Here is a 23,524-nt window from a genome sequence, read left to right as displayed (position 1 = left end):
AAAACTTACTGACGACTCATTCAGTCTCATTTTTTTAAAAAATTCCAGTTGATGCAGCTTTCTGGAGCAAAGAGTTGCACTACCCTTTGTGTGAGGAAGTGCTCCCTTGTCATTGTTCTTCGGCGTTCTATCTCCAACGTTAAGGATGCGCCCTTCTGTGGTCACTAACATTTCTATCGACCCAGTTGCGAAAGTGGCATCTAAAGTTGGCTTGGGTTGCCTTGTCTTCTAATGTTTCTATCCCTTATGGTCTTTGATACCCAATTCCTGCCAATAGCCACACTAAGCACAGGGACTAATATGGTGAGGAATTACTGGCAGTGTGCCACTCAATTATATGAACCTTGTGTCAGTGGGCTGAATGAATGAACCTAATGGTTACAAACCAACTTTTCATGTAAATCAGAAATGGAAGATTCTCATTCTTCTGGAATGGAACCTCATTTCACATCCATGGCAAGCTTATACCCTTACTTTGGAATAGGGGTTGATGTCGTAAATATGTAATATTATTAAGAATTGACCTAGGGCATATTGTGAGATATACTCTAGGGAGCATTATTGGATCCAAGAATCCACTTAGATAGAATTTCAGACATGTTATGACACAGAACCATTTGATCTATCACATCTGCACCAGCTCTCTGAATGAGCATTTCGTCACATTCTCCTGTCTTTTTCCCATAGGCCCTAAATATTCCTTCCATTTAAATAACCATTTACTGCAGTCTTGAATGCCTCAGTTGACTTCTCTCCCCCAGCCTTCCCAACTGGCACCGTAACCTCACACTTACTTGACAGGCCCAGTGGCTCAGTGGTTAACCCTGTTGCCTCACAGTGCCAGGGACCCGGGTTCAATTCCACCCTCGGGCGACTGCCTGTGTGTGTGGAGTTTGCATATTCTCCCTGTGTCTGCGTGGGTTTATCCTGGGTGCTCTTTTTCTTCCATTCCTGAAGAAGGGCTAATGCCCGAAACGTCGATTCTCCTGTTCCCTAGATGCTGCCTGACCTGCTGCGCTTCTCCAGCAACACATTTCCAGCTCTTTTTCTTCCCACAGTCCAAACTATATAGGTTAGATAGATTAGCCATGCTAAATTGCCCATAGTTTCCAAGGCTATGTGGGTTAGATGGATTGTCTATGGGAAGTACAGGGATAATGGGTTGGTATGGGCCAAATGACCTGCTTCTACACTGTGAGGATTCTATTGTACTTACCTTTTTACAGGAACTGTCTGTGCTGCAGGTCATTTCAATCAGAATGCAGCTACTGCCATGGAGGGAAGGGTCATGGTTTCCCTTTCCCTGACTATCATGCACAACCAGGGCGCAGTTGGATTTAAGGTAGTCCCCTCATTTCTGCAGGAACTGCAACTGGAATTTTCTACCAGAAATGAGGAGGTCGCTCTTAACATGATAAAGGAGGAGTAGGCTGGCAATCTGACTGTGATTGCCACTCCTCAGAACATGCAGCCCATTTTGTCTGACAACAGCCTCAATGTAATTATCTTGTTTCAAAGTGAACAAGTGCTTCCTAACATCAGCCTCGGCCAGTTTAGTTCAAGTGTTAAGGTCGGTTCCCAGTCGTTAATTTTCAAACAAGGGGAAAGCGCTTTCAGTCATGTGCTTTGTCAAACCAGTACGTTTTCAAACTCCAAAGCTGAATAGTTTGATATATTTGTCTTTGCACATTGTATTATACAAAGAAGCACGATAATCTTTAAGTGTAGCAACTTTATAAATACAAGATTCTGGACCAGGTTGCACCCAGTGCTGTTTGACTCAGGAGCACGTTTGTAAATGGCAAGTGGTACCTGATTCCAGAATTCTTGATCCAATTCCTGAGCTTTCTGATTTTGACTAGAACCTTCTAAGAGTGTAGGTTGTTTCAGGTTGCAAGACCATACTTGACCTGTTCCATTGTGTAGATGACTGGCTTACTCCTCCATAGTTTTCATGGAGATTTGTAAAGGATCACGGTTGACAGCACTTTGGAGACATCGAGAACCCTTAACTTCATGAGGGAACGTTTTTAAAAGAACGGGAAAAGATTTTCCGCATACTGCGTCCACTCCACTTCCTCCCTCTTGCCCAGGTAGACCTAAACTTTACCCTGTCCTATGGCCCATCATTTCTCCAGTGCTGAGCAATGATGTTTCCATGAACAGTGACTCACTACAGAAACAATGAGCTTGTTAATTACAGTTTTATGTGTTAAAACAAATTTAAAAATAAGGATTCATAACCTCCCACTCTGTTAAAACTGCTGTGTTTTAAAAATACCCCCAGTGTAGATTCCCAGGCACAAGGGTGTTGGGTGAATAGTGCTAGGGCAAACTATAAGCTATCTCTCAAACCATTATGACTCCCCATTAAAAATGACAGGGTGAGTTTTCCATTTAAATATCACGAGGTTGCATAAGACTACCATACAACCCTTACGTGTTAAGGGTGCCCCCCCCTAACCTGGATACTGTATTGTTTATGAAGGCATTTCAACTGTGTTGTTGGTTTTTATCAGATTGAAACCTGCATGTAAATAGGACATAATTAGACCTTAGCCCAGTTAGTCACCCGTGTGTGATCTCTATCAATGCAGGAGCCATGCTGGTAATATTCACCCAGCATCCTTGTGCTTAGGAATCTACACGAGAGATATTTTGAAGCCATAATGTCAGGAAACACTCCATTTTTGAATCTACCACTGCGGTCGGATGCAGTTAATGAGGAAAGCCTTTGTTTGGATTGTTAACGCTCCTTGAATGCAATGAAATTTGATATTGCATTTCACGCGAATGTGATACTGCACTAAAGGCTGTCTACATTTGAAAACAATTCACTCTAATCACTTCGTCCTCACACAGCCGCACAGAGTTGGCAGGCTCGTCGAAGTAGTGAGACCATCAAAAACAAAATAACCATAAAGGAAAACTGTCACACAGGATGTCTGAACTTTTTGTGCATTCCGTGTTTAAACCTTTAAGACAGATGTGCTTTTAATCCGTCAGCAGATTAATAAAGTGAAGCCATTGTTAAAGTAGAAGTCCTGAATTCATTGGCCCACACCGATAAACAGTTGAAAATGAAAACTTAAGATTCCAAGTCTTTTAAACTCTAAACCTGAAGGAAACTTCCAGCCCCTTTAATTCACGGTCAAGGTTATTGAGGTGTGTGCCAAATAAAAACTGTTGTTTCTATTCAGATATGTTTCAGTGCAGATATATATTTAAAGAAGTTGCAAGTGCATGGGTGATTTTATTTATATGTTGATATTTTTGCATTTAAATGGAAATCACTGTTACGCCTCCCTCAGTTGGACATGCTCTCAGCCAGATGAGCCCCAGTTGGACCTGGTTACCTATTTGCTGTCAAAACTGCTGACGTTTCAGCTTGTCGAGACTCGCTTGGAGTCTTGAGCATTAAGGCGACCAACAGACGTTTATTTAATGAAAATAAAAAATTCTCCAGCGCTGTTTACGTGTGAAGGCAGCAGGACTGAACATGCTGAGGTCAGAGGGAGTCTGAAGCCCACTGGAGTATTCTGGAGTGGCTCAGCACATACCACGGAAATGTGCTGTTGATAAACTCCCATTTGAAATGCAGAGACCAAACACTAATCTTATCTTATGGGAGAGGTGAGGACTCTCCTGCTGTTGCTTTTGTAATGGATTTTGCAATTGAAGAAAATGAGATTTTATGTAAAGAGGGTATTTGTTAATGAACCCAGATGACAGAACAGGGAGTGGTAATAAGGTTGAGACATGAGTGCTGGCACACATGTGTGACTGCTGCTTTGTAATTGTTTTCTCACTAATTTTCACTTGCAAAACTGTTCCTTCTGTCTCAATGCATTTTTTACGAAAAAATTTTAATTCTGTTGACAGGCATACACAAATTCACGAAGAAGCTAAGAAATCCATACGCCATCGATAATAACGAGCTGCTTAACTTCCTCTCCAGAATTCCATCAGATGTCCAAAAGGTAGGAGTTTTTTTAAAATGTGTGTTCTTGGGAACAGTGTGCCACTGGGAAAGCCAGCATTTCTGGTCTGTCCCTATGCCCTGAGCTGAAGGTTTTATTAGACCATTCCAGAGGGCTGTTTAAAAACTAACCAAGCTGATATGGAACTGAAGATAGGACGGACTGGGTAAAAATGGTAGGTTTCTTTACCAAAAGGATGCTATTGGACTTGTTTCACCGAGGTAAAATTCATTAACTGCCCTAAAGGGATTTGAACTTGCTTTAATAATCCTGTTACTGAATAACTTAATTATTGCTCTCTGAGGCATTTTCACTTTGGATTTCCAGCAAATGTAGCTGTCTTGTTTCAGCGCCTGTTCCGGTGGAATGTTGGGCTACCTGCGGACTTTAGAGGAAATAGATCTTTGGTCAAGGATCACAAACCAAGCAATCCAGTGTGGAAGCAGGCCATTCGGCCCATTGAATCCACATCGGCCCTCTGTGATCCACCCTCTCTACCCTATCCCTGTAACCCTGCATTTCCAATGGCTAACCCACCTCGCCTGCTCATCCCTGGACACTATAGGCAACTTAGCATTGCCAGTCCACCTAACGTGCACATCTTTGGACAGTGGGAGGAAACTGGAGCAACCAGAGGAAACCCACGCAGACACAGGGACAATTACCGGAGGGTGGAATCGAGCAACGATCCCTGGCTCTATGAGGCAGCAGTGCTAACTACTGAGCCACTGCGCCACCAATAGTTTGTTCAAGTTTGACAAAGCCAGAATCAATGAGCACATCACCACCAAAATCACATCTCGCTGTTAGTCACTGTGTGCGCAAATCCTCTTGGGAATGTTAAATCTCTTGCAGTCTTTTCTTCAAATGATCCAAGTTGCTGTTAGTTTTCAGATGCTGTCAGAGGAACTAAATCACTGTTGGTAACAACGAGAAGGAATGCTTTCAGTCAGTGATTGTATGAGTCGCGCACTCTCCCATTGGGGACCAGCGCCATTGGCACGAGGGCTAAGGCACATTGGAGAAGACCACATTTTAATGTTGAATCAAGCTCAGGAAGGAACTGTGTTTTTTTGTCTGGAAACAATGTTGATGACAAGAAACCCATGAGCCCATCTCCTTGTGTCTCCCCGCTTCCTTTCTTCATAACATAGGAGCAGGAGTAAGCCATTCAGTCCTCTGAGCCTGCCCCACCACTCTAGATCATGGCTGTCCATCCATCCTGCACCAAATTCCCTCAGTATCCCTATATTCCTTGTTTAGTATCGAGCAATCTATCAAATTCTACCTTGAGCTTACTCAATGACTGATCTTACCAGCCACAGAACGTGGAAGCTCAGTTACTGAATAGGTTCAAGACAGAAATTCTCTCAGTGGTAGAGAATTCCAAAGATTTTCTACTTTCTGAGTGAAGAAAATCCTCAATTTCAGTCTTAAATCATTGGCCACCTTTTCAGGTCATGTACTCTGCTTCTCAATGGCACAGCCAGACTATTTTCACAGTGATCTGACAGACAGAATGCCACTTCCCTCAGTACAGAATAAAAGTGGTCTGAATATTTTTTTGTCATCTTTTTTAACCTATTGAGTTTTTGCCTATGTCCTATTTCTCACTCTTTCTTTGTCATCATTTCCCTCTGTTATGTTTGCCTTTTCTGCACCTATTCCAGCTCAGCGAGCAGACTTACAGCTAGAACCTCAACCTGAGCTACAAATCTTCTCAAAACTCCTTTTTTCTCTCTCTCTATTCCCTTGTCTGAAACTAATTTTTGACCATCTTGTACCTTCTCTTACTTTCCATCTCACAGTTTATCTGTAAGCCTAGCCCTCATGTGTTTTTTATAGTGGTTTCTCAATTATCCAGCTCTCTACAGCCACTAGTGAGATTTAGCAGCAACTGACAATCTTGAGCAGCAGAGATGCTCAAATGGGTCTGGGACCTCCATGGAGTCTGAATCAACTGGAGTTGAAAGTGCTGCAATTGGAGCAGCAGTTCATATTGTCCTTGATTGCTTTGAAACTCACAACGATGATTTATTTGGTCTGTAAATCTACGAATCATTGGACTAACAATAATCCAAAATCCTCGACTAATGTTCTTGGGATATGGGTTCAGATCCCACAACGGCAGATGAGAAATCTGACATCAGTAAAAAAAATCTGGACTTAAAAGTGAATATAGTGACAATCAGGTAACCGCAGTCAATTTTCATAAACACACTTAGCAACAGATTCGAGAAGAGCTTCTTCCCCACTGTTATTAGACTTCTGAATGGACATCTCAAATTTAAAATTTAATGTTGATCCTGCCCTTTGTGCACCTTCTCTGCAACCGTAACATTATATTCCTCGCTCTGTTCTATTACCCTAACGCACTTTGTATGATATGATCTGCCTGTATTGTACGCAAAGCAAAACTTTCACTGTGCCTAGGTACTTGTGACAATAATAAATCAAATCTGGTTCATTGATGTCTTTTAGGCAACAAAAGTTACCTTTCTGAGCTGGTTGGACCTACAGGTGAATGCGAAACTACAGTAATGTTGTTGACTCTCCACTCCACCTAGAATAGCCTCATGAACCAATTAGCTCGAGGGCAATAAATGCTAGCTTAGCAACGCCCATATCCAAGGAACAATATTTTTTTCATAAAAAAAGAAATCGAAAGCTCATGAACTTAGATTAATGACAGTACTAGTTCTGCTATTTATGGCTTTCATTTGTAATGCTGGAGTGTTCATTATTTCATCTTGTAGTTTTCGACGTGGCCCTTTTGATTGAATTTTTAATACACCAGCCACAACCTGGACTGTGGGTTGATCCTTGTAATAACCTGAATCAATAAACAGCATCAGATTGTCATGTACAGTTTCAAGCTTTATCTTAAAAAGCTCTCTTTCCACTTACTTGATTTTTTGAATTCTTTGATGGGATCACTGGCCAGGCAGGATTTGCCACCATCCCTAATTACTCTTGAACTGAGTGGCCCTTTCAGAGAGCACTTGAGAGTCCATTACATTATGGGTCAGGAGTCACATATAGGCCAGACCAGATAAGGACAGCACACTTTCTTCCTGAAAGGTCATTAGTGGATCAGATGGGTGTTTAAACCAATCAGTGGTAGTTTCAAGTCATCATTAATGAGACTAGCTTTCGATTTCAGAGTTGTACAAAATTGAAATGCTGCCGTCTTGCCTGAGATTTAGCCTGCATCCCTAATTAGTTTCATGATGTTATCGATAGGTCAGCATCCCTCCTCAGTAGCCGAGGAGGTTGGATCAGTAGGAATGATTGGTCATAAAGTTATGCGGCATGGAAACAGACCATTTGGCCCAACCCATCCATGCAAACCAGATTTCCTAACTCAACTAGTCCCATTTGCCTGTATTTGGCCCATATCCCTCTAAACTTTTCCTACCCATGTACCTGTCCAAATATCTTTGTGATATGGAATCCCAGAGAATATCTAGCACAAAACCCAATGATGATAACCTACTTCATGGCCTGTTAACATGCAAAGTCAGAAGTCACACGACACCAGGTTATTATCCAACAGTTTATTTGAAATCACAAGCTTTCAGAGCGCTGCTCCTTTGTCAAATGAAGTCACTTCACCTGACGAAGGAGCAGCACTTTGAAAGCTTGTGATTTCAAATAAACTTGTTGGACTATAACCTGACATTGTGTGACTTCTGGATCAGTGGTGCTGGAAGAGCACAGCAATTCAGGCAGCATCCAACGAGCACTGACCTTGTCCACCCCAGTCTAACACTGGCCCCTCCACATCCTGTTAATATACAGTTGTGAAATGCCTAATTTGTCATGATAGATCGGTAATCTGCCAAAGACTTAACAATACTTAGCAAGCTATTCTAAAATGTACAAACCTGTCAATATAATTCATAAATAGATACTCTTGTGGAATAATCCAATTAAACGAATAACGTGGCTGGAGCATTACAATTGAACTCCATCTTCCTTTCCTTCTTCATCGTCACCCACAGATGTGGAAGTTGAAGGGTGGATTTTCTTAGATTTGACATTCAAATTAGTGGCTAAAACATCAGTGGTAAATCAAGGAAAACTGACTGTGAGTGATTTCCTCATTCTCAACCTGACTGGAAAGGGGCCAGCAATATAAATCACATGCTGCTGTCAATCAGTCGGTGCTACCTCCAACTTTCCTGTCATCACCCGTTCAATGAATGTGATATCTCGCCAGAGATGGCTGAGACCCAAATATTCTTGGATAGTAACTGTGCAACTTGGTGCAAATTGACACCACTTAGGGTCAAAGAATCATACAGAACAGAAACAGACCCTGAGGTATAACCAGTCTATGCCAAGTTTAATCCCAAACTAAACTAGTCTTGGCTCCCTGCACTTGGCCCATATCCCTCCAAACATCCCTTATTTATGTCCACATCCAAATGTATTTTAAACGTAACTGTGCCTGTCTCCACCACTTCCTCTGGAAGTTCACATGAACCATCCCTGTGTAAGAAAGTTGCCCCTCATGTCATTTTTAAATCTGCCTCCTCTAACCTTAAAAATATGCCTCCTTAAATCTCCCATCCTGGGAAAAGACACCTGCCATTCACCTTATGGGATGGCACAGTGGCTCAGTGGTCAGCACTGCTGTCTCACAGTGCCAGGGACCCGGGTTCGATTCCAGATTCGGGGTGACTGTTTGTGTGGAATTTGCATGTTCTCCCCGTGTCTATGTGGGTTTCCTCCGGGTGCTCTGGTTTCCTCCCACAGTCTGAAGATGTGCAGGTCAGGTGAATTGGCCATGCTAAATTGCCCGTAGTGTTAGGTGCATTAGTCAGAGGGAGATGGGCCTGGGTGGGTTACTCTTCGGAGGGTCAGCGTGGACTTGTTGGGCCGAAGAGCCTGTTTCCACACTGTAGGGAATCTAATCTAATCTTATCTATACCCCTCATTATTTTATAAACCTCTATGGTCACCCTTCAACCTCTTAACCCTCCAGTGAAAAAAGTCCCAGCCTATAACTCGAACCATCCATTCCTAGCAACATCCTGGAAATCTGAAATCTCTCCAGCTTGTTAATATCCTTCTTATAATAGGGCCAACACATCCTGCACCTTTAACGTCCTCTCGCTTCACCACGCACTCATTGTAACAGCAGGGTGTAGCATCTTCTGCACTAACTTCTCAAAGCTCTCGTGACAGCAATTTCCAAAACCTTCAACCTCCATTACCAGAAGTACAAGCGGAGCAGATACACCCTGCAATTACCCCTCCAAAAAGCTCATCATCCTGACTTGGAACTATATCACCATTCTTTCAATGCCACTGGGTCGCAATCTTGGAACTCCCTCTCGAACATCCATTAGATGTCCCTATGCCCCAGGCATTCACCTTCTCTAGGACAATCAGGGATAGGCAATAAAGACTAGCCTAACCAGCAATACCCACATCTCATAAATAAATAAAAAATGTCTTTTTCACAATTTTGTTTGAAGTAATTTCAGTCCCGATGAATGTTTGTTTCTCATGCTGTTATAATTTGAGGGTAAGGCAAGAAAGTCTGGTTGTGGTTTATCGGATCAGCAATGATCCCATTGAACGGCAGAGCAGCGACGATGGGCAGAATGGCCCACATCATATGGTCTTATAATTCAGGGCTGAGGCTGAAGATGGAAGGGAGCGAGAGAGTACAAGAAACTGTCCAACTTGCCCTTTAGATTCCTGACTGGCAGGGTCAGCAACTCTCCATTTGTGGCTTTGGCTCATGCCAAAGGTCATTTATCTTGTTGCATATTTACTTAAAAAAACAACAAATTGATCTGTATTTGAAGACAATGTCCCACTGAAACAGTAAAGGAGCAATTATATCTCTGTAATACAGCCCATTTCTTGCAACACATCTTCTTCAATTATTGAAGTCTATAGATTTTGTGTAAGTTTCAGGTGCACTTAGCCTGCAGCTTCATGTCCTCAGTCAATTTGTCTGACAAGCTGTCAGTCAACTATTTAGGTCTACAGACTGAAATCAATAGTATTGTGCAAAGAATACTCTGAAGCAAGCACATGCATTTATATAGTGCCTTTCACAATTTCCAGATGTTCCAAATGAATACAGACAATAAATTGTTTACTGTTATCATGTAAGGGAAGACTTGTCCTTATGCACACAAGGTCCCATATGTGTTCAATGTCATTGCCATCACTAAATCTCCCACTGTCAATATCCTGGAGTTACTATTGACCAGACTCTGGTCTGGACCAGCCATACGAATACTCAAGCTGAGAATTCTATGGCACGCCAACTCCTAACTCCTTAAAGCCAGCTCACCATCTCCAAGGCACAAGTCAGGAGTATGGTGGAATACTCTCCGCTTGCCTGGATGATTGCAGCTCCAACAACATTCAAGACGCTTGACATCATCCAGGACAAAGCAGCCCTCTTGATCGATACCACAACCACCACCTTCAACATTCAGATTGGTTCCACAGGTCAGTGCAACATCGAGGGGCGAAGGGCCTGTACTGCGCTGTAATTTTCTGTGCTCTATGCTCTATCACAGCCCTTGTTAAGTGCTTAGCCCTGGGCCTGGATCTGGGAGTCTTCCACCCTGACGCTGAGACCACCACCAACACAAAGCAGTTGGCCAGCCTTGAGACCCTTCGCTGTGCCACCAAACTGTGTCGCTATTCTTTGGTGCCATCTTGCCTCTACCAACAGCGATGCCACCTTGACTCCACACTGGGCTGATTTTGGAAATGCAAACGCTGCTGAAGCTGCCAGGCATTGGGCTCAAACTCACCTCCCTCTGCCAACATTCACTCCCTTCACCACCTACCTACAGTGGCTGCAGTGTGTAGCATCAACAAGGTGGATTCACCAATGCTCCTCTGACAGGACCCACCAAACCCACAGCCTCTACTTCAAAGGATAAGGCAGCAGATGCATGGGAGAACCAGTACCTGGAGGGTGCCATCCAAACCACACACCAATCTGAGCTGGAATGATATCACTGTTCCTTCACACTCACTGGGTGTAAAGCTCCCCTCTTCAAAGCATTGTGGGTATACCCTGAGAACTGTGGCTGTTCAGGAAGGCAGCTCACCATCACCTTTTCCAGGACAGTTAGGGATAGGAACTTAATATCTGCCCAGCGCAGAGTACCAGGGGAGCATTTCAGGCTCGTGAGCTCTGAGCCCATCCACTCCGTCCACTTATCCTTTTTTCCTCCCTTTCGGCGGGGAGTCAAGTCCATGTTCCCGGTGGCAGAGGGAGGCAAGTTTGGGCCCAATGCCCGGCAGCTTCAGCAGCGTCCGCATTTCCGAGATCGGCCTGGTGCCGTCTCAAGGTAGCATCGTTGTTGGTAGAGGCAAGATGGCGCCGAAGAATAGCGACACAGTTTGGCAGCACAGCAAAGGGTCTCAAGGCTGGCCGACTGCTTCATGCTGGTGGTGGTCTCAGAGCCAGGGTGGAAGAGCCCGGATCCAGTCTTAGGGCTTAACAAGGGCTATGACAGAGCATAGAGCACAGAACATTACAGCTCAGTACAGGCCCTTCGGCCCTCAATGTTGCGCTGATGTGTGGAACCAATCTGAAACCCATCTGTTTTTCTACATTTATACTCTTATGTCTGGTTCATTTCTGTGTTTTAAAATGGTGCCAGAGTGGCAATATTATACACTTATCACTGCATTTGTAACAAATACAAAAACAAATACACGTGACAATAAATAAATAAATCAGTCAATCAACAAATCCTTTGTTTTCAACCTTTACCTCACCAGCTTCCCTTTTCATTGGGTAGATGTTCTACCATGTCAGCCAGCTCCTGAGTGATGGCACCATTGGAAGCATCTTGCCCACCCCCTTCTTCATTCCAAAGGGGCACTTCCCTCGCCCTCATTCAGATCCACTCCTCAGTTATCCCTAACTGCCCCTCTCATTCCTCTGTGACCTTTCAATGCAAATGCAGTAGATGCAAACCCAACCTTTTCCATGCTTCCCTGTCACCATCCAAGGACTAAGCATTCCTTCCAAAGTCGTGGTTTATTTGCCCTTCTCGTAATTTAGTACACTTGGTCACAATGTGGTCTCCTCCCCACAGGTGAAACCACATTCAGACTGGGTGATCACTTTTTGTGCAGTACTTGCATTCACTCCACATGCAAGACCATGAGGTTCCTGTGGTTTCTCATTTTAATTCCTCACCTTTGTCCTACTCTGACATCTCTGTCCTTGGCCTGCTGCAGTCTCCCAGTGAATTGGAGTGGCTTGGAGGGGAATTTGCAGGGGGCGGTGTTCCCATGTAGCTGCTGCCCTTGTCCTTCGAGATTGAAGTGGTTGTGGGTTTGGAAGACGCTGTCTATGGAACTTGGCCAAATGTCTACAGTGTACCTTGTAGATAGTGCACACTACTGCTTCCTAGTAAAAGTCGATGGTGGAGGGGGTGATTGCTTGGGGGTGTAACACCAGTCAAGTGGGCTGCTTTTTCCTGGATGGTGTCAAGCTTCTTAAGTGCTGTTGGAGCTGCACCCATCCAGGCCTTTGGAGAATATTCCAGCTTACTCCTGACTTATGTCTTGTAGATGATAGACAGTCTTTGGGGAGTCAGGAAGTGAGTTACTTGCCACAGTATTCCTAGCCTCTGGTCTTGTAGCCACTCTGTTTATGTGGCGATTCCAGTTGAATTTCTGGTCAATTGTATCCCCCCAGAGTGTTGATAATGGGGATTCAATGGTGGTAACAGCATTGAAAGTCAAGAGGTGGTGGTTAGGTTGTCTGTTATTGGAGTCGGCATGGCATTTATGTAGCATGAATGTTACATGTCACTTCTCAGCCTAAGCCTGGGTATTGTTCAGGATCAGGGTTAACCTTAAGGCTTTCCATAGGTATGTCAGGAATAAAAGAATAACGAGAGTTAAATTAGGGCCAATCAAGGATAATAGTGGAAAGTTGTGTGTGGAGTCAGAGGAGATAGGGGAAGCACTAAATAAATATTTTTTGACAGTGTTCACTATAGAAAATGAAAATGTTGGCGAGGAAGATACAGAGATACTTGCATCTAGACTAGAAGAGATTGAGGTTCACAAGGAAGAGGTATTAGAAATACTGCAGAGTGTGAAAATAGACAAGTCCCCTGGGCCGGATCCTAGGATCCTCTAGGAAGCAAGAGAAGAGATTGCCGAGCCTTTGGCATTGATCTTCAAATCATCATTGTCTACAGGAATAGTGCCTGAGGACTGGAGGATAGCAAATGTGGTTCCCTTGTTCAAAAAGGGTAGTAGAGACAACCCTGGTAATTACAGACCAGCGAGTCTCACTTCTGTTGTTGGTAAAGTGTTGGAAAAGGTTAAAAGAGATGGGATTTATAACCATCTAGAAAAAAATAATCTGATCAGGGACAGTCAGCACGGTTTTACGAAGGGTAGGTTGTGCCTAATGAATCTTATTGAGTTTCTTGACAAAGTGACCAAACAGATAGATGAGAGTAAACCGGATGATGTGGTGTATATGGATTTCAGCAAGGCGTTCGATAAGGTTCTCCACAGTAGGCTATTATACAAAATGCGGAGGAATGGGATTGTGGGAGACATAGCAGTTTGGATCAGTAATTGTCTTGCTGAAAGAAAACAGAGGGTTGTAGTTGATGGAACATCTTGATATCCAGTTACTAGCGGCGTACCGCAAGGGTCGGTGTTGGGTCCACTGCTGTTCGTCATTTTTATAAATGACCTGGTTGAGGGCTTAGAAGGGTGGGGTAGTAAATTTGCAGATGACACTAAGGTCAGTGGAATTGTGGATAGTGACGAAGGATGTAGTAAGTTGCAGGGAGACATAGATAGGATGCAGAGCTGGGCTGAGAGATGGCAAATGGAGTTTAATGTGGACAAGTGTGAGGTGATACACTTTGGACGGAGTAATCGGAATGCAAAGTACTGGGCTAATGGTAAGATTCTTGGGAGTGCAGATGAGCAGCGAGATCTCGGTGTCCATGTACACAGATCCCTGAAAGTTGCCACCAGATTGACAGGGTTATTAAGAAGGCATACAGTGTTTTGGCCTTTATTAATAGAGGGATTGAGTTCCGGAACCGGAAGGTTACGCTGCAGCTGTACAAAGCTCTGGTACGGCCACACTTGGAGCATTGTGTACAGTTCTGGTCACTGCATTATAAGAAGGATGTGGAAGCTTTGGAAAGGGTGCAGAGGAGATTTACTAGGATGTTGCCTGGTATGGAAGGAATGTCTTACAAGGAAAGGCTGAGGGTCTTGAGGCTGTTCTCGTTAGAGAGAAGAAGGTTGAGAGGTGACTTAATAGAGTCATACAAGATAATCAGAGGGTTAGATAGGGTGGACAGGGAGAGCCTTTTTCCAAGTATGGGGATGGCAAACACGAGGAGACACAACTTTAAAGTGAGGGGAAATAGGTATAAGACAGATGTCAGAAATAGTTTCTTTACTCAGAGAGTAGTAAGGGTATGGAATGCTTTGCCTGCAACGGTAGTAGATTCACCAACTTTAAGTACATTTAAGTCGTCATTGGACGACATGGAATAGTGTAGGTGGGATGGGCTTCAGATTAGTATGACAGGGCGGCACAACATCGAGGGCCGAAGGGCCTGTACTGCACTGTAATGTTCTAATTTCTATGTTAACGTATGTGAACATGGACTGCTTCTCTTTTTGAGCAGTTGTGAGTGGTGCTGAACATTCATTGACAAACATCTCCACTTCTGAGCTTATGATGGAGGGAAGGTCATTGATGAAGCAGCAGAAGATGGTTGGGCCTAGGGCACTATCCTGAGGAACTCCTGCACAGATGACCTAGAGTTGAGATAACTAACCTTGAACAATAATAAATATCTTCCTATATGCCAGGTATGACTTCAACTACTGGGAAGTTTTCCCTCTGATTCCTATTAATTCCAGTTTGACAGGGCTCCTTAATGCTACACACATGGTCAAATGCAGGCTTGATGTCAAGGGCTGTCACTTGCCCCTCACCTCTGGAATTCAGGTCTTTTGTCCCAGTTTGAACCAAGGCTATAATAAGGTCAGGAGCTGAGCGGCCCTGGCAGAACCCAAACTGGGCATCACTGAGCAGGTTATTGCTAAGTAGACTGATGGTGTAGCAATTGATTGGGTTTGATTTGTTCTGCTTTTTGTCTACAGGACACACTTGGGTAATTTTCTGCATTGTGGGGGAGATACCAGTGTTATAGCTATACTGGACTATACTTGACTAAGAGTTCTGGAGCATAAGTCTTCAGTACTATTGAGAACCAGAAAGTTGTCAGGACCCATAGCTTTTGTAGTATCCAGCACCTCCAACCTTTCCTCAATTTCCCACAGAGTGAATTGAATTGGATGAATAGTGGCATCTGTGACGCTAGGGACCTCTGGAGAAGGCCTACATGGATCATCCACTGGGTACTTCTGGCTGTAGACTGTTGTGATTGCTTCAGCCTTATGTTTTGTACTGATATGCTGGCTCTTCCATCATTGAGGATGAGGATGAGGGTGTCTTTCATTTGTCCCGATAAGTGTAAGTTGAACACATTTGAGAACAATGCACAGTGTGTGATTGGCAGTGACTATATCTTTGGTCAGTGAGGTAATATGCCACCTAACCATTCTGGCCAGCCCATTCTAAATAAAGTTCAATGTTTGGTCTGAGACTGGGGTCACAAAGAAAGACAGCTTCATACCTCAATTGACATTAGTCCCCAAGTACAACCTCATCCTGCAACATGGGTTGGAGGATTTGAGCTATGGGGTGAGGCTGAACAGGCTGGGGCTGTTTTCTCTGGAGCGCCGGAGGCTGAGGGGTGACGTTATAGACCTTTACAAAATTATGAGGGGCATGGATAGGATAAATAGACAAAGTCTTTTCCCTGGGGTCGGGGAGTCCAGAACTAGAGGGTATAGGTTTAGGGTGAGAGGGGAAATATATAAAAGGGACCTAAGGGACAACTTTTTCACGCAGAGGGTGGTACGTGTATGGAATGAGCTGCCAGAGGAAGTGGTGGAGGCTGGTACAATTGCAACATTTAAAAGGCATTTGGATGGGTATATGAATAGGAAGGGTTTGGAGGGCTATGGGCCTGGTGCTGGCAGGTGGGACTAGATTGGGTTGGGATATCTGGTTGGCATGGACCGAAGGGTCTGTTTCCATTCTGTACATCTCTATGAGTCTATGACTGCAAACCGTTCCAATCGTCTGACTTTCCCTTCCTGTATGGGGTCAGATTCCCCTTATGGCTGATCTGTGAGCCAGGTTACATCCATGTGACTGGAAGAAAAGCTCAGCGCACAGATTGAGAAAAACATGACCACAAAAAGCAAAGACAGGTTAACAGAATGGGATGTTATGTTGAACGTAGACATTGAACGTAGCAGCTATTGTTTTAAACTGCTGACCAACTGTGGATTTTTCCAAAGACAGGTTAACAGAATGGGATGTTATGTTGAACGCAGACATTGAACGTAGCAGCTATTGTTTTAAACTGTTGACCAACTGTGGATTTTTCCAAATATTGTAGGCAGCATCAAAATTAGGCCGGACCACAGGCAGGCAACTTAGATCTGCATCTACAATCCAAACATGAGTCAAGTCTTCCTGTGCGCAATTAATAGCCTATGCTTTCTGACCTTGAAACTGATTAATTACCTTTGAACCCTCCTGAAGTTTCCTTTGGGCTTTCCTCAGGGAGCCATTAGGTAGCATACCGAGGATTGGAGATACCTAACTGGAACGTGACATGTGTTTGTTTTAACAGGTGCAGCATGCCGAGCTGAAAATGAGCAATGGCCTGACTCCTGTTAAGAAGAAAAAAGGCAATTCATAACTCGTGGAGTAAGATGGAGGTGCTGATATCTTGATTGTTCGGCTGAGAGCTCCCACTTTGAACTGTCCACTGTCAAGCTTGTTGTCTGCGTGGGTCTGGATGTCTATCTTATTCAGCCAAGATCTAAAAATAACTTTTGTTTCATTCAGTGGAAATATGTGCAATATTTTGAGTTTGACATATGATTTGAATTTAAGATATTTGGGTCAATTTGAGGTCTCTTACGCTATTTTGCCTTCAGTGGGTATTATTTTGCCCCTTATGTTCTGAAACCTTGGGATCTGTATGTGTTTATGCTGCTTGTCAGTATTCTGATAGAGGGCCCACCTTTTGATCACCCTGCAGATTTTTTGTTCTGTGAACTCAGGTGAGTTCTTTAAAAGACGGCCTGACATCAGTGCACCAGATTCCAGCCCAGGTAGGGAAAGCAGCAACCTACCTCCCTCATTGTGAACATTTCAGGAAAAAAAGTCCGCATTGTCCCTGTTTACTCTCTTGGTGTGACATGATTCTTTCTGAGTAAATTTTAGACCAGTCTTTTTTTTTACCCCCTTTCTTCCAAACAGGCTGTCAGATTGTTGATCACCTGTTTTGTGCTGCTGCCAAAGACCAGTTTCACTCCCCGTTTGCTTTCCTGTTACTTTCCTGCTCATTTCTTTTGCCTTAATTCCTTTTGCTGCATCTCTCCCTTTTATCTCAAGTATCATGAACTAAGTTTTGGCCCCATCGATTCCAGCTCGCAGTGAACAAAGCTTCAATTTAGAATGGACGCAATGGTTGGACTTTCTCTTGCTTTGAAATCTTCCTGCATCTTTCGCTATATAAAAGACAAGGTATCTTACTGCGCCAGATTGGAAGCTGCCAGCGTGATTTCAATGGCAATTCTGTGGGTTTGTGTCAAGTCTGGGACTCTTGCGTACTGGCTGTGGTCAGATGGGAACCATAGATACACTAATTTATGCTGCTGCCAGTTTCAAACCTTGCCTATTTTCCCTTATCTCCTCCTGCTCATTTCTTTTTAACCAGTCCATCCAGTGCATTCCATAGATGAACTCGGAACGATCCATACCCCCAGAAGATCACCACGCATTCAGAGCCTGGACAGGAGAGCCATTAGGAACGAAGTGTGGAAATCAATAACCATGTTACAGAGGGGCATTTGGAAAAGCACCAGCAAGGAGTTGGAACCACAGATATGTGGCACAGAATCGCAACACACTAGTATCTTCAGGCTTTGCTCAGCGCCATGTGCAATTCCGTCAGCTTCAAAAGTAACTCCATTGTGTTGAATTTTTTAAACAGCAGAGGAACAAAGATGGAATATGAAGCATTAGCATTTTTTCTTCTTTGTTCATAGGATGTGGGCATTACTGGCTGGGTGAGCATTAATTGTCTATCCCTAATACCCCATAGGTCAGTTAGGATTAAGCCACATTTCTATGGCCCTAGAGTCATATGTAGGCCAGACCAGGTAAGGATGGCAGATTTTCATCCCCAAAGGACATTAATCAGGGGTTTTACAAGTGACAGTGGTTACCATTAGGCTATTTTATAATCCCAGATTATTTCATTAAATTTGTATTTTGTCACTTGGCATGATGGGATTAAGTGTCCCAGAGCATTATCTTTGGGTTTTGGCTTATTAGTCTGAATTACTAAGACATTACCACTATGTCACTTGCAACTGTTTCTAATTACATTTTCTTAAAGCTGCTTAAACAGTTCTGTCCAGGAATCTGCAGTTTGTTACATTAGCAACTGTATTGGGTAACTTATCAAAAGCTTTGCAGTGCTTTAGTTTTCAAACACAGTACAAGAGCTCTGCAGAACCTTTGTGGGTGAAGTGTATAGTTGGTCATACTGATGGCCGCCTTAACCATTCACTTCCTCACTTTCTGAATGAATGAATTCTGAAGCCAGGAGTTTTACAGCTGTGAATAGGAATTGAGTTGCCAAGCGGCTGTTAACTAATGATTTACAAGCTATTTATTTGCATTATAAACATTTTTTTGCTCTTGGTTACAAGACTGTTTGAAGTGTCTGAAGAATGTTTGGTTAACATAGACACCCTTAAGTAAGGTTCTTGGCTCCAGTTCTGTAAGGGAAAGGAAAGGTTTCCAAATGGAATGACAGAAAAAGAGTAGCAGAGATGCTGTGGCTCTTTGTATAGGTGTGTATTTAAAAAGTCAACCTCCTTGCTCTCACTTTAAAAGGGCAGTATGGATTTGTTCCACACTCTGGTTTTAACTCCTCCTGCCTGGCAGGAACTGATTGAGACAGTCTCACAAGGCTAGTAGTTGAAATGAGGGCAGTCACTTTGCTTCTGTGACTCTGCTGTCTTCCCATCATGTCTCTATATTAGCCCTGCCTGGTAGAGGAACCAGGAGTCTTGCAATGCACTTCAGGTCACAGTGCAGTCACCATAGCAAAACATTTGCCATCTATTATCTAAATGGCACTTCAGACTGTTCCCTATGCCCAGTGTTTGTTATCCATATATTGACAGAAGAAACCCCATTCCCTTTTCCATTTTTGGAACTTGGTGGGGAATTAAACTCGGACAATATAAGTGTTGAAACCTAGGAGTTACTATTTCAAGAAGCTCAGAGTTTATGGAGTGATTATCACAGAAATGTTTCAGTACAGCATGAGGCGATTCTGGTCCATGTGTCTGTACTGAGTATTTTAACTCAGTGCCAGCCTTCTGTCTTTTCCTTGAACACTGTTTCTGTGTAAATAACCATCTGATGTCCTCTCGAGTGCCTCAGTTGAATCTGTCTCCACTACATTTGCAGGCAGTGCATTCTGGACTGTAACTACTGGCTTTGAGAAAAATGTTTTTCCTCACTCAGTCTTTTGGAAAACACTTTGAAACTGTGCTGTCTGGTCCTTGAGCGATTTGCAAATGAGAACGGTTTCTCCCTATCCAGTCTATCCAGTTTTCACCACATAATTTGTTTGAAAACATCTATCAAATCTCTTATCAGCATTCTCCTCTCCATGAAAAATGCTCTCAACTTCTCCAATTTTTCCTCATAACTGAAGTTTTCCATCGCTAGAACCACTCTTGTAAAACTTTATATTCTGTCAATGAATTCACATTCTTCTGATAGTGGGGACCCAAACTCTGCACAGTACTCTCTGTGAGGTCATAGAGTCACAGAGATGACCTGCAAGGAAACAGACCCTTCAGATCAACTCGTCCAGGCCGACCAGATATTCTAAATTAATCTAGTCACATTTGCCAGCCTTTGGCCCTTTGGCTGGGTTCGATTCCAGCCTCGGGCGACTGTCTGTATGGAGTTTGTACATTCTCCCCGTGTCTGTGTGGTTTTCATCCACGTGCTCTGGTTTCCTCCCACAATCCAAAGATGTGCAGGTTAGGTGAATTGACCATGCTAAATTGCCCATAGTGTTCAAGGATGTGTAGACTAGGTGCATTTGTCAGGGGTAAATGTAGAGTAACAGGGTAGGGGAATGAGTCTGGGTAGGATACTCTTCAGAGGGCCAGTCTGGACTTTTTTGACCGAAGGGCTTGTTTCCACACTGTAGGGATTCTAAGATCACCCCTTAGCCTCTGACACTCCAGAGAAAATAGAGCCTGTCTATTCAGCCTCTCCCTATCGTTTAAACCCTCCAACTCTGGCAAAACCCTTGTAAATGTATTCTGAATCCTTTCAAGTTTAACAATGTCTTTCCTATAGCAGGGAGACCAGAATTGAATGCAGCATTCCAAAAGTGGCCTAACCAATCTCCTGTACAGCTGCAACATGATCTCTCAACTCCTATACTCACAGCACTGACCAATAAAGGCAACATCTTCTTCACAAACCTGTCTACCTGTGACTCCACTTTCAAGAAACTACGAACCTGCGTCCCACGGTCTCTTTGTTTGGCATCACTCCTCAAGACCTTACCATTAGGTGTATAAGTTTTGCCCCCAAACGGTGTTTTCTATAAGTTCACCAGAACCTTCCTGTTCATGAATATTATGCACTTATTTATGCAGCCTAGGGTACTCGATACTTTATCAACTGTTCTATGTACCTTTTCTGCTATCTTTAATAGTTTACGTATACATGCATCCAGCTCTCTCCGCTCCTGCACACCCTTTAGAATAGTAAACTTTTACTTTATACTCTTTCTGTGTGCTTTGTACGTCATACTTTTCTGCTTTGGACTTCATCTGCTACCCATCAGCCCACTACACCAACTTGTCAATGTCCTTTTGGAAGTATACACTGAGTTCACACAGATTACAATTTGAGTCTAGCCACTGCTCGAGTTCTGACACCCAGAGTTTAAATTTGTGTAGCTGATGACACTTCCTGCATATAGGCATTCCACTTGGTCAAGCTGCCCTACTGTACCTTAATTTTACCATTTTGTAGTAATATTAAGTAAAACTGAAGATTTGCAGAAAGTACAACATTCTTTGAAATTTAAAACAAAAACTCTTGAAAACTAAAACTCTTGGAAATTTAAACAGTGTTGAACAGTAATTTCACAACAACCAATTAACTCTTAACTATGTGTGACATTCGCTCCCTTCCCCTCTCTCCTGCTGTTTAAGGTCTGGTGATTGTCTCTGGATCCTATCACTCTCCCACTCAGTAATCCATTGTGCTCAGCTGAAACATAGTGGGTTCAGGCCAGGAACCTGTTTCATCTTCTACTCCATTGACTTCACACAGGGCGCACTCACTAGCTATATCCAGAGTAAAGATTCAACTCCCTTTACAGTCACAAGTTTGAAAGCCAGCCAACTCTTCATTATTCAGTTGGATAACAGTAAGCCAAATTATCATCTCTCTGTAGTTTCATAAGGATAATTAAAATAATTCAGAACAAATGAGGAAAAAAATGCTTTCAAAATACCTTTGGGTGATTTCTACCCCATGTTTTGCTTGCACCAATGCCATGAAGGTCATTGTTGAACTCCTTGAGATCCCAAGACCACCGCAGAAAGATTAGCAATCTGCAAGCATTGTATAAGGCTCTTGATCAGGTATCGTGTTAATCTGAGCATCTGCTCCCTGTTTCATATCCCTCCATGCCTGACCTCTCCCTAGCTAAATTCCTCCAAACCCAAAACCCTCTGAACTAACTACTGTCATCTAATTCTGGACTCTGGTACATGTTGGGTATTAAGCGCTTTAAATTAGTGGCTGTGGGGCTCAAAATCTGGAATGTATTTCCTCCACCCCGCTTTCGCTCGTTATCTCCTTTAACACTTGATGTGTTAATGATTCCAAACCAGACAATCAGTGTATCTTTAAGGGAGTTACTTAACATCACAACATGTGTCACTCTATTATAACAGTCCTTGTTTTCAATCACTCTCAGTGCAATGGAGTCAGCGTAGTGTGTTCAGTCAGTCAATTATTTATGTGTATATGTAATATACAAGTAATAGTCAGTAACCAACCTGTGTAAATTTGAAATATCATACAAGTGTAAATAGTTAGTGTTGTTAATAAACTTGAAGACACTTGCCTCAATATAATCCAGTCTCTGTTATATGTTGTGTGAGCTCATATATAGGGAAGCACTCGGACTATATCAAACTGGCAACAATGTTTGACCCAAAAAACCCTTTTTGTTGATCTAAAACTCCTTCTGTGATTCAGAATCATATTTTATTTCATACCATTCCCGTGAATCGCTTTGATATATTTAGTTGTACTTACAAGTGGTGTCGTTTTCCATTTTCACTCGAATTTTGCAGTTATAAAAAATGAGGGTGAAGTGGCGGTTTGACTGACTGCCACTCAGTCAGATAATGAAGAGTTGGGTTGTTGGAGGAAAGGTGAAGCACATGTTGATGAATGTTTTGGGCAGTTCAGAGGCGGTTGTGTTGGAGAAAGGTCACTGGGCACACTCATCGCTTGGTAACTCACATTTAAATACCCTCATGATCAGGTCTCACAGGAGCTGACACATATGAACATAAGAACATTAAAAGTCACACTATCAATAGGTTCATTTTTAACTTTGCAAAGTAACCGACTACCATACCTCAGTCTTTCTAGAAGATATTATGTAGTTCTTAAAGAAAAATTGAACATCAAGTTATTCAACAGTAGTGGATAGACAATGGTTAAATTGATTATTTTTGTGATAAATCAATTCTTAAATGTATTCCACATCATATTACCACGATTAAATATCCTAGAAAGTATCTCATATAATAAAAATTCTAAAAATAAACTACACTTTAAAACTCTGTCTGATTTAATCGTGTAAACTTTCTCGTTTACACTATGCAATTGAATGAGCGGAAATGCAGAAGGTGAAATTGCTCTACAGCCAAAGGGGTATTTCGAAGCATGGTCATTGTTGTAATGCAAGGCTGAAACTTTATTGCTGGAACAGCACAGCAGGTCAGGCAGCATCCAGGGAACAGGAGATTCGACGTTTCGGACACAGGCCCTTCTTCATTCCTGAAGAAGGGCCTGTGCCCGAAACGTCGAATCTCCTGTTCCCTGGATGCTGCCTGACCTGCTGTGCTGTTCCAGCAATAAAGTTTCAGCTTTGATCTCCAGCATCTGCAGACCTCACTTTCTCCTCCATTGTTGTAATGCAACAATTCCGACAGCTAACTTGTGCACAGCAAGCAACATAATAAGTAGTTTATTTAATGCTGATTGAGAGAAATATTGGCCAGGTCACCGGGGATAACTCCTCTTTGAAATTGTACCCTAGGAT

At 43.0% G+C, this 23,524-nt stretch overlaps 1 protein-coding gene across 6 annotated transcripts in view; it reads left to right on the top strand.

Annotated features, from left to right (window-relative positions):
• Window positions 1-23,180, top strand: part of LOC122541051 (multiple C2 and transmembrane domain-containing protein 2-like) — a 487,119-nt gene extending 463,939 nt beyond the window's left edge. For 4 of the 6 annotated variants that reach the window (XM_087981161.1, XM_043677545.2, XM_043677546.2 and 1 more), the window contains 2 exons: window positions 3,883-3,980; window positions 16,748-23,180. In XM_087981161.1, coding sequence (XP_087837287.1) covers window positions 3,883-3,980; window positions 16,748-16,816 — 167 coding nt within the window. In that variant the 3' untranslated portion in view covers window positions 16,817-23,180. Of the gene's footprint in view, window positions 1-3,882; window positions 3,981-4,867; window positions 6,882-16,747 lie in introns of those variants that run through there. The other 2 variants (XM_087981162.1, XM_043677552.2) reach the window with 2 other exon arrangements.
• Window positions 23,181-23,524: the final 344 nt, after the last annotated feature.

The sequence above is a fragment of the Chiloscyllium plagiosum genome, unplaced genomic scaffold, assembly GCF_037043375.1.
Source record: "Chiloscyllium plagiosum isolate Xiang-an unplaced genomic scaffold, Cpla_swu_hap1 HiC_scaffold_39, whole genome shotgun sequence".
In the NCBI taxonomy this organism is placed as follows: Eukaryota; Metazoa; Chordata; class Chondrichthyes; order Orectolobiformes; family Hemiscylliidae; genus Chiloscyllium; species Chiloscyllium plagiosum.
Note: the sequence above shows the minus strand (reverse complement) of the source record. Positions and strands in the feature narration are given on the sequence as shown.